At 32.5% G+C, this 15763-nt stretch overlaps 1 protein-coding gene across 1 annotated transcript in view; it reads right to left on the minus strand.

The window, feature by feature from the left end:
* Positions 1-15763, minus strand: part of ADAM2 (ADAM metallopeptidase domain 2) — a 107823-nt gene that overhangs the window by 42233 nt on the left and 49827 nt on the right. Inside the window, exons 8-11 of the mRNA XM_063077506.1 lie at positions 13933-14004; positions 13345-13511; positions 12178-12259; positions 5406-5542 (exon numbers count right to left, since the gene is read on the minus strand). Coding sequence (XP_062933576.1) covers positions 5406-5542; positions 12178-12259; positions 13345-13511; positions 13933-14004 — 458 coding nt within the window. The remainder of the gene's footprint in view (positions 1-5405; positions 5543-12177; positions 12260-13344; positions 13512-13932; positions 14005-15763) is intronic.

Consider the following 15763-nt stretch of genomic DNA (forward strand, 5'->3'; position numbering starts at 1 on the left):
TGCTATTTCTTTTTCTTCAAATTATTTATCAACAACTACAGTGTTATTGATTTAATTATGTGTTGACATTCTTCTCCTACTAGTCTTTTAGCTTCAGGAGAAAAGAGGTTTTGTTCACTAGCACAGAATGAAAACTCAATCATTATTTTTAAAAATAATTGAGCGAATGATTGAAACTATATATTGTAAATATTCGATTTTTTAGTTGTTGTTATAATTTTTATTATTCTGAATAATATTAACATAATTTTAAAAGATTATAATCACAAAGGTCTATAATTTGATGGTAGATTTGGCTAATATGAAGATATTGAGTTTTGAGGTTACGAACTTGGTGGTCTCAAACCTAGTCATTTAGATGACTATAAGAAAACAATATTCACATGAGGACCACTGACAAATTAAGTATTTTTGAACAAACCACTAATATTGGTATTATTTTTTGTGGTCATACGCTGGGAAAATACCCTTCAGAGAACCAGGCAATACAAGACATGTTTATTGTGTGTGGATTGGTTTATAAAAGATACACTTTTCGGTTTAAAAAAAAAAAAAACATTGTCATTAGAAAGTAAAAGATCAATCATGATTATATCTAACTGGAGAAGTTATTTATAGCTGGAATCTTCATGCAGATTTGCCGGATGTTCCCATTACCCATTGTTCCATTTTTCCTTGATAGTAGAGCTTCTCATTTTTAATTGAATGCCTGACTTCCTTGTATAATGCCTAAATTTCCTAGTCTTTTTTAAAGTTGGGAGTAGACATATATTCAGGTCTGATAATTAGCCTAAAATAGAGCCAGAGGTTCAAGTCCTAGCCATGCTTTATCCTGTTGATGACTATAATTTTCTTTAGTTGTAGTGAAACTTTCATCATGGGCTGTGAGGTGTTCTTGGGAATGGAAGCCACTGTGTAGAAATATAGTGTGAAATTATACTGTGAAATTCCACAACATTAATGGAATGCTAATTTCTCAAAATAAAAATAAACTTCTCTTTGATTTAAGCCATTGTTACTTTGGGCTTTCTGTAACTTGCAGACAAATTTAAGTACAAACTAAGTCCCAATAAATATACATCTCAGTCAGAATATCGCTTTACTAATGACATTTCAAACATTCATTTCCTCACCATAAAATTGCAAAGCATTGACAAAATGATGCATGTTTTCATTACAATGAGGTAAATAATAATAGAATGAGCATCTTTTTCTCAATCCATAATCAAAACCTGTTTCTAATATTTTGCATTTTTATATAAGCAACATTCATTAGAAAAAATTAATAAAATCTATATTTAAATATAATTTCAACGAAATCATTAGAGGCATCCAATTAACTAAAAACAGAAAAACAACACTTCAACACATACTGTCACATTATATTGTGAAGCACGTACAGCATAAAGAATCAATTTAAAAAGTAGAAAGCAAAAGATTAAAAAACACTTTTATTAAATAACTTATAAAGTTCAAAAGATGGACATCTGAAAAGTATGTTTTTTAGAACACAGCAGATATTAAATCAGATAGCAAAAAGATACCTAGAAAATTCACAAATATCTAGAAATCAACTGACATATCTAAAATTGCTTACTTAGAAAAAGCAACCACAAAGAAAATTTGAAAATATTTCAACTAAATGAAGATGAAATACAAAATACTAAAGTTTGTGAAGTGCAGTTGAAGCTGTAACTTTAAAGAGCTTACACAAAAAGAAGGAAAGTTTAAAATCAATTATTTGAATTTTCACACTAAAAATCTAGGAAAAAATAGGAACAAGTTTATCACAAACTAGATAGAAAGAAAGAAATAACAATCACAAGAATTCCTGGAGCTTTCTAAAGGAGACAATAGAACTGAGGCCACCAGAGGAGGAAAAGGAGGAGCGGACGGGGTCACTGAGAAACTGGTAAAGGGCCACAAAAAATGATCACATCGTGTAATGATAAAAAATAAAATAAAATAAAAACCAAATTAATTAATTAAGAAAAATGAAGTGGAGAAGCAGAGAGATTTAATAAAATTAAAACATGGCTCTTTCAAAAAATTGATAAATTTGATAAAACCCTAGTGAGAGTGGTTAAGAAAAAGAGAGAAAACTCAAATTATCACTATTAGGGATAAAAGAGGGTAAATGAAGATTATAAAAAAACCTTAGGGCAAATTAATCAATTTTGATAAAATGATCAAATTATTCGAAAAATAAAAATAACCAAAATCTAAATAGCCCTATATCTTAAAAATTAAGTAAACACCTTCCAAACAGAGAACCCCATGTCCAGATGACTTCATTGGTGAATTCTATCAAACAATTCGGAAAGAAATAATACCAATATTTCAAAGTCTCTTGTAGAAAGGTATATGATGATGATGATGCAACCCTGATAATGAAATGACAAGAGAAGACCACTAAAGAACTGACGCCTCATTAATATAGAGGCAAACATATTTCGCAAATATTGGGGGAAAATCTAGCAACAAATAGTATAAATACGTAAAAGAGATAATGCATCGTACCCAGATGCAGTTGATCTCAGAAAAGCAAGATTGTCTTAATAACTGAAATTCAATAAATTTTAATATATCAACAGAATAAAGTAGGAAAAGCCCATGATCGTTTCAATTTGTGATGAAATCCATTTATGATGAAAACTTGGGCAAACAAGGAATACAAGAAAATTTCCTCAATCTGATTAAAAACCTCCATGGAAAACCTTTAGGTAACATATTTAATGGTAAAAGATTAAAGGTCTTGCCCTTAAATCAGAGTAAAGCAGACAGCCACAGTTCTCACTTGGAGCACCTAAACACTCTAATAAGGAAGAAATAGAAATTTCAAAAATAGAAAGATTGAAAAGAAAGACGTAAAATTCTATTTATAATATATTGTAATCATGTGTAAATAAAATTCTAATAAAACGAAAAATTAAGTCTCAGAACTAATACATGAATTTAGCAAAACTGCAAAATACAAGCTCAATAAAAAATACTCAATACCGTTTCTATATACGGTAAATAAGGTGCCATTACAAAAACAATGAGGACCAATCTATTCACACTTAATACTTTCTTCAAAAAAAATTGAGGAAACACTGCATTTTGAAGGATTCTGACCACGATGGGAACAATTCATTGGGCATCCCAACAAAATAGCCTGCTTTCAAAATTGGACAGAGGTACCTTGTGAGTATTTAGAAAGATGTGGAGGGTCCAAAAAGCTACTTATATTTATATTTAAGATCTTCTAATCCTACCTATCATTTCTTCACCATTACAGCTGTTATAATCATTATAATCAGCATCACAAGCAATGTATCATCATCACTATAAAAAAGTATGTTACAGTCAAAGAAAATAAAAGTTTAATGAGCAGTGCTCCATATTATTAATATGAACTATACACAGTTGTTTAAATTAACCAGAAAAAAATGTAAGGCATAAACTTGATTACAGAAACCTATTTGCGAGGTGATGCTAGGAAGCAGGAATAGGGGAGTCAGAATGAAGAGAGAGAAAAGGAAGAAACGTCAACCTAAGTGTGTGTCACCGAGATGGCAGTGGTGGCTTCTTGCTGTTTGAAGCACAGAGAAGTTTACAGAGTATTTAACAGAACTGTCCTTAGATGGTCGGAAAGCTGGTGTTCCACTAAAGTGGCTGAAGGAGCCTATCTGTTCACCAACAGGCTTGTTTTATGGGTCACCAAGGAGAGGAGCAGGTTGGCATTCATGGACTAGGCTGTTGAGTGCTTTTTCTGAAGTCAATACTTTCTGGCGGGACTTGAAAATCACATGTAAACATCTGCATACTTTGTGCCACTCTGAATAAATTCACGTGCTTCTTCCCAAGACTTCCTTTTCTCTAGTTGTCCTATTTTAGAGCATCTAGATCCTTGACCAAATATCTAAGTCATTTGCCACAGCATAGGAATCTAAGTAGATCCCAATCTCTGGTTCTCTGGATTCAATGTGGAAAGCCAAACGTACTGTTTGGAAATATGCTTACTGGGACACTTACCGTCCCCGCCATCTCTGGGTCAACTCTAATTGGACTTTAGTATAGCAGAGTGGGGTTTTTTAAATATTCCAACTAACATGACGAGACAAGACTGAAGATTCCTTTCCTCCGTCATTCAGTTTTAGGAAACACCTGTGAGGCTATTTGTAGGTGATGTGGCAGTCTGGGACCCCTGTTCATGTTATTCACCTGTGCTTATCTGGACCTTCTCTAGCCTGTTCCCAGATATATCACACTGGTCATCAGATGGATTGATATGCTCGTTTGATCTTATAACTGTAGATCTGAAAATACCTAAATTATGATGAAAATATTCAACTTCAATAACATAGTCACTTAACTATTTCCTGGATACATGCTCAACTCTACAAGGGCCTAGGGTAGCCTACCAGGAGCTACAACAGAACTATAGGTGCACACTGCAAACCTCCTACTGATACTTACCACAGACTCTGCATGTACCTAATCTACCAGGAATGCCTTGTTTCACTGTATCTTAATCATCACAAGGACCAAAGAAAAAGGCATCTTGCACCATAGCCCGGACCTACGGCAATGCCCTCTTTTCACATCATCTCCTGCCAAAGTTGCTCTTATTCTAAAGCCACTTCTAAGAAAACTATTTTAGTATGGGTCCTCCCACCTCTCAATCAGAGCCTGAGATAAGAACTTGAGGACAAATATGTTGGGGAAGTGATTGTGCAAGCAGCAGTGAAGGAGCAGAGAGTGAAACATTTGCTGCTATAGGCAATGGGACTTGATCCTGGCACCAGAAAATGTCTCCAAGAATTTTCTATCACAAAGAGGCTGGTTCCGATCACTTACCGGACAGGTTTCCCAATTCTCCTACTCCTATAAAATTTCATAATATAGTAAAAGAATAATGATGAAAACAGCAAACAAGTTCACTAGGACTTTGAAGCATGATAAGGATATTGCAAAAGCCCTTCTCTCATGAACAGAAAAAGTTGTGTGGCAGCATCTCTGAAATCAACACGTGCCCAGACCTCAGGCTGAGCCAGGGCAGAATGAAGGAGAGTCATGCAGACAAGGTTCTACTAATGCTTGATCAGTGATTTCAAGCCTGTCTTTGGCATATCAAATCATGCGTTAGATTATAAAATCATACAAGTAAACATGGTGATAAATGTAGAGTCAGACAACATATGAGGGAGCAAGTGTGGCATTGCAGTGTGAGAGGTACTGAGACAGACGTGCAGCACGGGCACTGGAACAGACCAGTGTATTTTGGTCTAGGGTGATTGGTCACAGATGGTGTTTAGCCATTATTATATATTTTAACAGCTTAAAGTTTCTTAAAATACGTACATCAAAATTATCTTAATATAAGACTTATATTTGAAAAGTATGAAAGTCAGGCATCTTACATTGCTTCTGGGTTCATTATGCAGACAGCTCCGGAGCACTGGCATTTGTTAATGTCATCATAAGCTATCCCCATACTAAGGCTCAGTAACTGAGCTAAAATAACTGCAAGTGATTCCAGACTTATGGTTCTGGGGTGCTGGAAAAAAAAAAAAGCACAAATGTACGTGCACACATTTTGGAGGTATTTTATTTACTGGGAGAACAAATGTAATTATTAACAATCATCACATGGTGAAATGGATTACAGGCATCTAATATTGTATCCACAGAAGTGCCATCCATGTCTGCCCAACTGACATGTTACAGGAATTATTATAAATATAATAAAAATACAAAAAATGAAACCTGAAATTTTTCCAAAATGTAAATGGAAAACAGTCTTGAAGAATATGAGACTAGTAGGATTTATACTACTGTTTGTGATGATTTACTATAAAGCTATAGTCATTTAAGACAATGTGTTACTGGTGAAAGGACAAATAGACCAATAATTCCAGAAAGAGGACAAAAATATGATGACTCTATTTATATAACAAGGGCACAACTGTAACACTGTGGAGGAGAAATAACCTTTTCAGTAAGTGCTATGGAGCAATTGGCTATACAATGTGAACTAAATAATCCTGACCCCTAATTCCCACCAAACAAATTATTAAATCTATAATTGAAAGGCAAAAGAATCAAATTTGTATTAGAAGATATGAAAGTAAAGCTTCATGACCTTAGAGTGAGCAAAAGCTGCTTGAAGATGTTCCCTTTTATATCTGTTTTGTTGAGATCCTTCCTTCCTTCCTTCCTTCCTCTCTTTCATTTTTCAAAAAAATTTTATATTATTAGCATATTCATTCTTACAAATTGTGATATTTCCTTAGGCCCTTTCCCCGACCTGTCACTTCCCAAACCCCCTCTCCCTCCCCCCATCTCTAGGATCCTTGGGTTTGTCGTCTCCTTCTGAAAGTTCAGCGTATTGTGGTTGTTTCTTTCTTTCTTTCCTTCCTTCCTTCCTCCCCGCACCCTTCCTTCCTTCCTAGCAGCCGGTTATGAGTGAGAACATGTGGTATTTCTCTTTCCTTGTCTGACTTGTTTCACTTAACATAATTTTCTCCAGACTCATCCATGATGCTGCAAATGGCAGAATTTCATCCTTTTTTATGGCTGAGTAGTATTCCACTGTGCATATGTGCCACCTGTGCCTTATCCAGGCATCATCTTTCTTTCTTTCACTCTATCATGAATGAGTTCTAAATGTTATCAAATGTTTTTCTGCATTTATTATTTCTTTGAATATGGTAGATTATGATTCATTTTCAAACATAAAATTAATCTTGCATTCTTGGGATAATTCTTACTTATTCATCTGTTATCATTTTATACATTGCAGAATTTTCTTTGCTAACATACTCCTAAAGTTAGCGTAAATCTCAAATTATAAAACAGTGTGGGAAATAGCCCCTTCTTTTACATTCTCTAATATAATTTATTATTGGCATTAAATAGTCTGAAACCATTTCTTAGGCAGGACATCTGGGCCTAGAGTTTTGTTTGTTTTTGAAGAAAGAGTTTTAATAACAGACTCAATTACTCCAATAGAGCAATGATTATTCATACATTTTTCTATTCATTTGATAAATTTTATTATCTACGAAATCACAAATTTTGGCCAAACTTATTGCCATGAATTAGCTGAAAATATACCTTGTTATGTGTTTAATATGTGTAGGATCTGTCATAGTTATTTCCCTTTGTCCGATTAATATTTTGATAATTTTTGTTCTCTTTTTTTGAGATATCAGTTTAGCTGTTTTAAATTTTGTTTATCTTTTCAAAGAATCAATTTGAATTTTGATAATTTTCTCCATTATATATAAATTTTCTATTTCATTAGTAGCCAGTATTTTTATTATTTCCTTTCTTTAGAATCTTTTACCTCAACTCATTGTCTATACGCTTTTTGGATATAGACTTAGATGACTGGTATTTAAACTGTGTTTTTATTTTCACTTCAAGTTGTAAATATACCTCTCAGTTTTATTTTTTTGGCGTCCCATAAATTTAGATACACTGGTATCTTAATATCATTCAGCTCAAAATAAGTTCTATTTTTTCATTTTTTATTTATAAACCGATAGCTATTTTTAAGTGATCTTTCTGTTATTTAGTTCTGATTTTAATCCATTGTAGATTAAGTAAACGAGTTCTCTGAAGAACAGATTCTGTAAGATTTCAATCATTTTATGTTTATTGATACCACTTTATTTACCATCGTATCATTATCATCATCATTATTATTTTTATTATTACTTTTGGTAAATTCTCTACATTACTGTTCTGCTGCTCTTTGGTATAAGGTCTTAAAAATTTTGACAAAATAGAAAATAGTATTGCTAAGTTAGGTTGCTGTGTTTTCTCACTCTCAAATATGACCATGGATTTATCTTTTCCGTGATCCTCTCACATTTGCTTTATATATTTTTAAGCAATGTAATTAGATGCATGCCACGTAATGACTGTTATGTCTTCCCCTTTAATAATCCCTTTTAACATGGTTAAATAGGCCTCTTTATTTCTCATACCACATCTTACACCTTAAGTCTACTGCTATAGACTAAATTTTGTTTCTGCTCCAAAATTCATGGGCTGAATCCCTGACTCCCAATGTGACTGTATCTGGAAATGGGATCTTTAGGAAGTAATTAAGGTTAAATGAGGTCATAAGTTCCTCATCCAATTGAACTGTGGCCTTATAAGAAGAGGAAGATCTTTCTCTCTCCATCCCTCCCTCTCTGCCATGTGAGGACACAGTAAGAAGGCAGCTGTCTGCAAGCTAGGTAGTGAGCCCTCACCAGATCTAATGCAGGTGACTACTGCATTAGAAGGTGGGATTTGTGGGAATAGTTAGGTTTAGATGAGGTCATGAGGGCTCTGATTGCAATTAGCGCCCTCATAAGAGTCCTGAGAGAGCTTGCTTCTCTGTGCTTCCACCACAGAAGGACGTTGTGAGGAGACAGCCCTCTATGAACCAGGAAGGCCTCACCAGACACTGAACCTGCTGGCACTTTGATCCTGGGTTCCCAGCCCCCAGACCCATGAGAAATAAATTTCTCTTTTTTATAAGCCACTTGGCTGATGGTATTCTGTATGTCAGCTCAAACAGATGATACCTTCCATTTCCTTTCCTCCTCCAAAGTCTGCCACACCTGTTTTCACCCAGTTTTTCAAAACAAATCTTAGGCATAATCATAATCATTGATTTTTTCCATTATGTATGCTATAAATCCAAAAAATTAGTAAGCCCTCTATGTTTTATTTTCATAATATACCCTATACAAATACTACTTCTCACATAGCCAAGAATAAAACAAAAGTTTATATTATTTACCTGAAATTGTCTCCTACCTAGTCTTTGTGCTTTGATCCTTTCCTCTCTAATATTACTTTTTCCCAGCACAACTACATAAATATCTCTCGAGTTTGAAAACTCCCAGTGCCTTTTCATTGCCAAGAGAATAAAATTCAAATCTCTTTACCAAGATCTGTAAGGTCCTATATAATTAGACTCTTTCTTACTTCTACTAACATTATTTTCACAGCCCACTTGACAAGAACATTCATTCCCATCTGAAAATCGTTGAAAGTGATTCTGATTTCCTAGACCTTGCCTGGCTCCTTTCTCACATCACACATGCCTCCTCCTCCTTGTTGCCTCCTCACAGTCTTTCTCTGACAGCACTAGCTACAATAGCCTACTCCAGATCCCATCAATTATTTCCACATTCTGTTGCTTTGCCTCCCACAGATTTGTCACCCACTTTCCCGTGGGTGATGGATCCGGCAAAGATTACACAACGCCCATCTCTTCTGAGCAGTGAGAAGCCCCGAAAAGGGGTTAATCTCCCAGAACTCTCAAGAGTGAGACATTCCTTCCATTTGGGAAATTAACCATGAATTGGGGTTCTCTTCCTGCATTTATTCACCAGGCCAGGAAGTTACAGGAAGAGAACATAGGTGGGGTTTTTGCTAAGTATAGTTTAACAAGTTTAAAAATAGAAGCTGGTAATATTAAGACAGCCAAGGTGACCTTCCATAATGCAATTTGCAACAAAAGCTTGATTTTAGCAAACACTCTCTTCTTACAGCAATTTCCCAGTATCGTTACATGTCAATCAGTAAACTGTCTGTCTTTGAGCCAGCAACCTTGCTGTGTTACAATTCTTTATCTTACAACAGAGACTATAGCCTGCGGAAAATTTCCTGTCCTTTGCAAGGTCAATATTTGAAACTGCAAGGCTTTGGAAAACCAGGCCCTGTGAAGGATATTTGCTTTATGCATACTCCACAACATTCTCCTTGTTAGCAAATATTATTAATGGACATAATATTGTGACATTATTTTAAGTTAAATGATGTTAATATATTTTCTAAGGTTTAATAACCCTACTTTCTTTGGATAAAGTCACCTTGGTCATGGTCTATTATCTTTAGAGACTGCTGGATTCAGTCTGTGAGTATTTTGATTTATGATTTTTACCTCTTCTCTTGATCATGATTGGATTAGCCTCTAATTTCCTTTTGTGTAAAGTCCTCGATACAATACTATTATTATCATGGTCATTCTGGCTTCTTAGCCTGTGGAGTGTTTTACTCCTTTTCTGTTCTCTATAAATGTATGAGGTTGAAACAATCAGTTTCCTCAAAATTGTGCAACAATGCCCCTAAAAGCATTTTTCCCTTGTGAAATTTTTAAGTAATAAATACATTTTTTAGTAGTCTGGTATTATTTTATATTTCCAGTTCTTCTTGTATAAGTTTTAGTAAATTGTTGGTTCCTGGTAACAAGTTACTATTTGTCTAAGTTTTCAAAATTATTTAAGGTATAAATTGTTCTAATTTATAAAATATAGTTTTGCCAGAGATATGTATGTTTTTTTATTTTTCAAAAGATCTAATATCCTTTTTGACTATATCTTTTCTACCTATCATTTGTCTTTCAATGATTTCTGCTTTTATCTTTATCATTTGGCATTATTTCATATATCCTTCCTTCTGCATGTTTTAGTGTTATTTTGTTTTTATAGTTTCATATATTTAAGGGTAGATAATCAGCTCACTGCTTTTCTCTTTATTTTTTGCAATTGTGTCACATTAGGTACTAAATTTCCTAATTGTTCTGTCTTTATTCTTCTACTTTAAGTTTTAACATGAATTATTTTATCAATATTTTTTGATATTGTCAATTTCCCATCATGATCTCTTCAATATCTGAAAAAAATCATTCTTACTTAAAGTCTCTTATGAATACCTGATATTAATTATATTTGGCATTTTTGTATAGTGTATGACAGGAATTGTTTTGGCAACTTGTCAAAAAATCACTTAATTAAATATGTCTGGGTGTATTATTAGGTTTTTCTACTTTGTCGCACTGATCAGTTTATTTACACTGCAATATCCAAGTACTGAAGATTTATCTTCAACTTTTTCTCATTTTCCAGACTTGATTCATCTATATTCTCTTTTATGTTATATGTCATCAAAAATCATCTGTGCTAAGTGAGATAAGCCAGACATGGAAAGGCAAATACTTGACGATCTCACTTATTCATGGAATCTGAAAATGTAAAACTCATACAAGCAGAGTGTGGGGCTGTAGTTACCAGGGGCTGGGGGGTGCAGGAAATGTTGGTCAAGGGGTTCAAACCTTCAGCTGTAAGATGACTATGCTCTGGTAACTGTGGTTGGTGATGGATGTGATATGTTAATTAATTTGATTGGTCCTCCCACTATGGAGACCATTGCTTTCTGCTTATAAGCCACACACTTTCCAGTAAACTATGGTGTTTCCTTTTTCTTGGTAGCTAGCCTGCCTTCACAGAAAATACGTCCAGCTCTCGTTTTTGTTAATCAGTGCAGGTATTACTCCGTGAGAGAGTCATGATTTTTTAATGTTACATGTGACTGTTTGAGTAAGTCAGCCAAATTCCAGCTTTTGAGACTAGGTAAATCACTTGCCCATAAAATATAAGCCAAATTTTCCAAACTATGATTTATAAATTTTAATGATGAATTTTTGTCCCCACTTGATCGATTCATCTTCTTATATCTTCCCTTAGCTTCATTTAACTTGTTCACTGAAACAAGAGTATTATGAGTTGCCTCTCTGAAACTCCAGGAGACAGTGTGCAAACACACACAAAGTAAAATAAAAAGCCAAGTTCTATTTGTGGGAATAACCATAATCACAAAATAGAGGTAAAACATACTGGTTTCGAATACACTAAGATTTTCTGCTAAGACAAATAATGTCAATTAGGGCATATGGTTGTGTTATACATCTATGCCCAATGAAGCATTTTAAGGCAATTTACAAATAGTTTCACATTTTTATTTTAATCTGGTTCATAATTATGTTAGCTGAGTCATTAAGAAAATGTATAAAATATGTGCTTTAAATTAAAATAAATTAATGATTAAATATTAATATTATGAAAAATTGATGAGCATTTTATAATAGGACTGAAATGGATCACTACCTTAACAACCTCCTAAGATGGGTATGTTGAACTCATGATTGGAAAATTGTAAAAATTTTATATGTAGTGAGTTCAATGAGGACTTCTTACAGTTTAAAATTTTTTATTGGCAACGAGGACAAAGATCCCTAGAATAATGCAAATTTTAATATACATAGAAATAAGAAAATCTTTAATTGTATGTAAATTAAGTAGCATGCTATCTATAAATTTTAGCCAAGCAAATTAAGCCATACCATACCAGAGCAACACCTCCTGCATAGTTTTTATCACACATCTTCCCTTGAAACGTTGCACCAACATAATTTGGTTTTTCTCTGTAGCTTAAATTTAAAAAGTGATTATAATCATATAATTTAGTAAAAGTATGCACAGTTAATACTAAATTTTTACAAGCTAAATTTTTGTTTTGCACATTTGTATTAAACCCGTAAGTATTTCCACCTAACATTGGCGTAACATAGCAAAGGATGCAACTAAGTGTTTCTACATCTTTTGAAAACAATAGATTATAAAACAAATAATAGAAAGTATATTTTCATATGGATTTCTATAACATAATAAAGATTTATTTCATGTAATGTTTTTTAAACTAAAATAAATTCTCCAAAATGAAAATAATAAAAATAAATAAAATCACTTAAAATTAGAAAGATAAAGCAATGCAGCATATCAATGGGCAGAGGCACCCTATGGACTAAAGACTCGCCTTCATCAGACAGAGCTAGTCTTCCATAGCCATGCAAAAGTATGGTATATTTATGGGAAAAACCAGAAAAAAGATTAAAATTTTAAACAAAATATATATTTATAATTTCATTAAATATATATATATATATATATAGTGTGTGTGTATAATATATATATAATCAGGATATACAGATAGATAAGAGAAAAATAAAGAGCTTTTTAAATAGAAAGTGAGGCTTACATGCAAAACACTTCAACACAATGTGGCTATATTATAATACAGGCATTAATATAACCCCTAATACATACAATAGTGTTTTCATTTCTTTGGTTTTTTTTAATCTTATGATTACAAATCATAATACAAAGACTAAATTACTATATTCATAGAATTCATATATGCTTCTTCAAACAGATATTGTTAATATTTTATGCACAGTTACAGACATTTAATGAAGTAGTATACCCTCTAAGGTAAGAAGACCTATGGTAACAAGATTGAAGAGATGAGCTTTAACTGCAAACCAATAAACAAAGTTATTTATATCAATAATGTTATTATAAATACTGTGTTGTGAAAAATAATATTCACACAGTGTTATATGTCAGAAAAAAATGAAAGAAGATTTTTTTCCCTAAAGGCCTGCCAACTGGCAGAAATTAGGCCAAACTGGATGTTTCCTTTGTATAAGCTTTAATAATGTCAGGATATGCTTACACAAGTAAAAATGCCATATCATGCGGACGTAACACAAGATAAGACCTTTTCCATACTAAAAACCTGTGTAATAACTCATTAGCATCTCCAGTGGTTAGAATTTTATTTTCATCTATCCAAAGCTCCAATGAAGATAGAATTATTGTAATATTAAATGAAGTAAAAATCTAAAATAAAACAAATACAAAAAAATATGTTTAAAAATCATGGTTAAAATAGATTTATTAACATATCTATAAAAATGAACTTATGATAAATATTAAACAACTGAACTATAATCTAGATTGGATCTTTTAAAGTACATTAATTAGTAATAAATGCTCTTAAAAATACAAGTAATACTTTATATTTTAAGATACTTGCACTTAAGTGAGTTTCATTCCATATGCTTAAATTAATTTAATTATTTAAACAACCTAATTAGGTATTTACAATTATTATTATTATTATTTTACAGATAGGAAACTTGCAACTTAAAACGAAATTTAATTTTCCCTAGATCACACAATATGTGTATTCAGGCAGTGTCATATCAGAAGGTACAGGAATTGTTTCAGCAACACATAAAGCGCAAAATCAAACACTTACAGCATTTGTCAGTCCAATCAACTGAAAAATTTTTTGAGTGACAACAGACGTATCAGCGCCCATATGATCATACTGTAAAATATAATTACCTTTTAGATCTAAATATGCATTGCTTAATACTTAATGTTTCTTATTCTTCTAAAATTTAAAATAGTGAAGTAAGAAATTATTTAAAGTACCAACATACTGGGTTTTAAACAACAAATCCTATAATACAAAATCAGTGTGAAAAATGGAAAATATAAAAAATAAAAGAGACTAGAAACAAGGTATAATTTCAGTATCAATAAGTCAGTAACTGTGGAAAGAAAATTTAGCTTTAAACTATAAGATTTCAGTGTGTTTAGAGGACGTGTACTACATTTTTAAAGATACAGATCACTTGAAAGAAAAAGGATTGAAAAGATATGCCATGCAAACAGCAATGACAAGAGAGCTGGGACGTCTATCAGGAAGAAATGAAAACTATAAACATGTATGCATCCAGAAACAGAGCTAGAAAATTACACAAAGTAAAAAATGACATGATTAAAAGGAGAAATAGAAAAGTTAACAGTAATAGTTTGAGACTTAAGAACATAACTTTCAATAATAGAATAAATGGGCAAAAAATCAACAGAGATATTGATTTTTTAAGGCCAAAACAAAACTATAACCTAATAGATATCTATAGAATATTCCCCTGCACACAGTACAATAAGCATTTTTCTCAAGTTTTCATGAAACATGATCCAGAAATAGAGACTATGAAAATGAAAGAGATCCAGAATGTTCAAAATAATTTTATTAAAAGAGTAAAAGGACTCACACTCCCTAATTTCAATACAAACTACAAAGCTACAATAATCAAGACAGTGTACTACTGACATTAGACCAGATTTATAGAATTGAGTGCTTAGATGCAAAATCTAATATTTATGGTCAATTGATATTTTAAAAAGATCAAGAGATTTAAATGAAAAAAGATTGATATGTTTTTAAAATTATAAACTTTATGCTTTAAATGACACCATCAAGAAAAAAAAGAGACAACCTGAAGAATAGGTAAAAATATTTGCAAATTATATATCTGGTAAGGATATAGTATCCAGAATATATAAAGAACACTTACAATTAAATAATAAAAAGGCAACCCAATTAAAACATAACAAAAGTGAATAGACATTTCTCAAAATAAGATATGCACATGGCAAATTAGGAAATGCAAATATTCTCCAAATTATTAAACATTAGGGAAAAACACATTAAAACCACAAAGAGAAGTTATTTCACATCCATTAAGATCACCATTATTTAAAAGACACACAATGAAATGTAAGGTAAAGATGTGCAGAAATTGGAATTCTCATACATGTTGGTGTGAATATAAAACAAACACTTTTGAAAACAGCTTGTCAGTTCCTCAAAACATGAAACAGAGCTACCAGATAATCCATTAATTTTCACCCTTGTCATTTACCCAGTAGAAATAAAAGCATATGTTACACAAAAACTCATACACTAATGTTGATAGCAGCATTATTCATATAGCCAAAAAGTGGAAAAATTCAAATGTCCATCAACTAATGAATAAGTAAACAAACTGTGATAGAATGGGATCATATTTTGCAATAAAAAGGAATGCAGTACTAATATGTGTTATAACAGGAGAACCTGAAAAACATTATGACAAATGAAAAAGTAAGTCATCAAAGATTTTGTATTGTATACCATTTATATGAAATGTACCAAATAGGCAAATAGGACATCCTCAGCCATAAATCAAAAGGGGCCCAGTCAACCTGAGCTGTAGGGGATGTCCCCTTTGCTTTAACCCGTACAAGTAATGTAA

Source organism: Cynocephalus volans, chromosome 13, assembly GCF_027409185.1.
Source record: "Cynocephalus volans isolate mCynVol1 chromosome 13, mCynVol1.pri, whole genome shotgun sequence".
Lineage (NCBI taxonomy): Eukaryota > Metazoa > Chordata > Mammalia > Dermoptera > Cynocephalidae > Cynocephalus > Cynocephalus volans.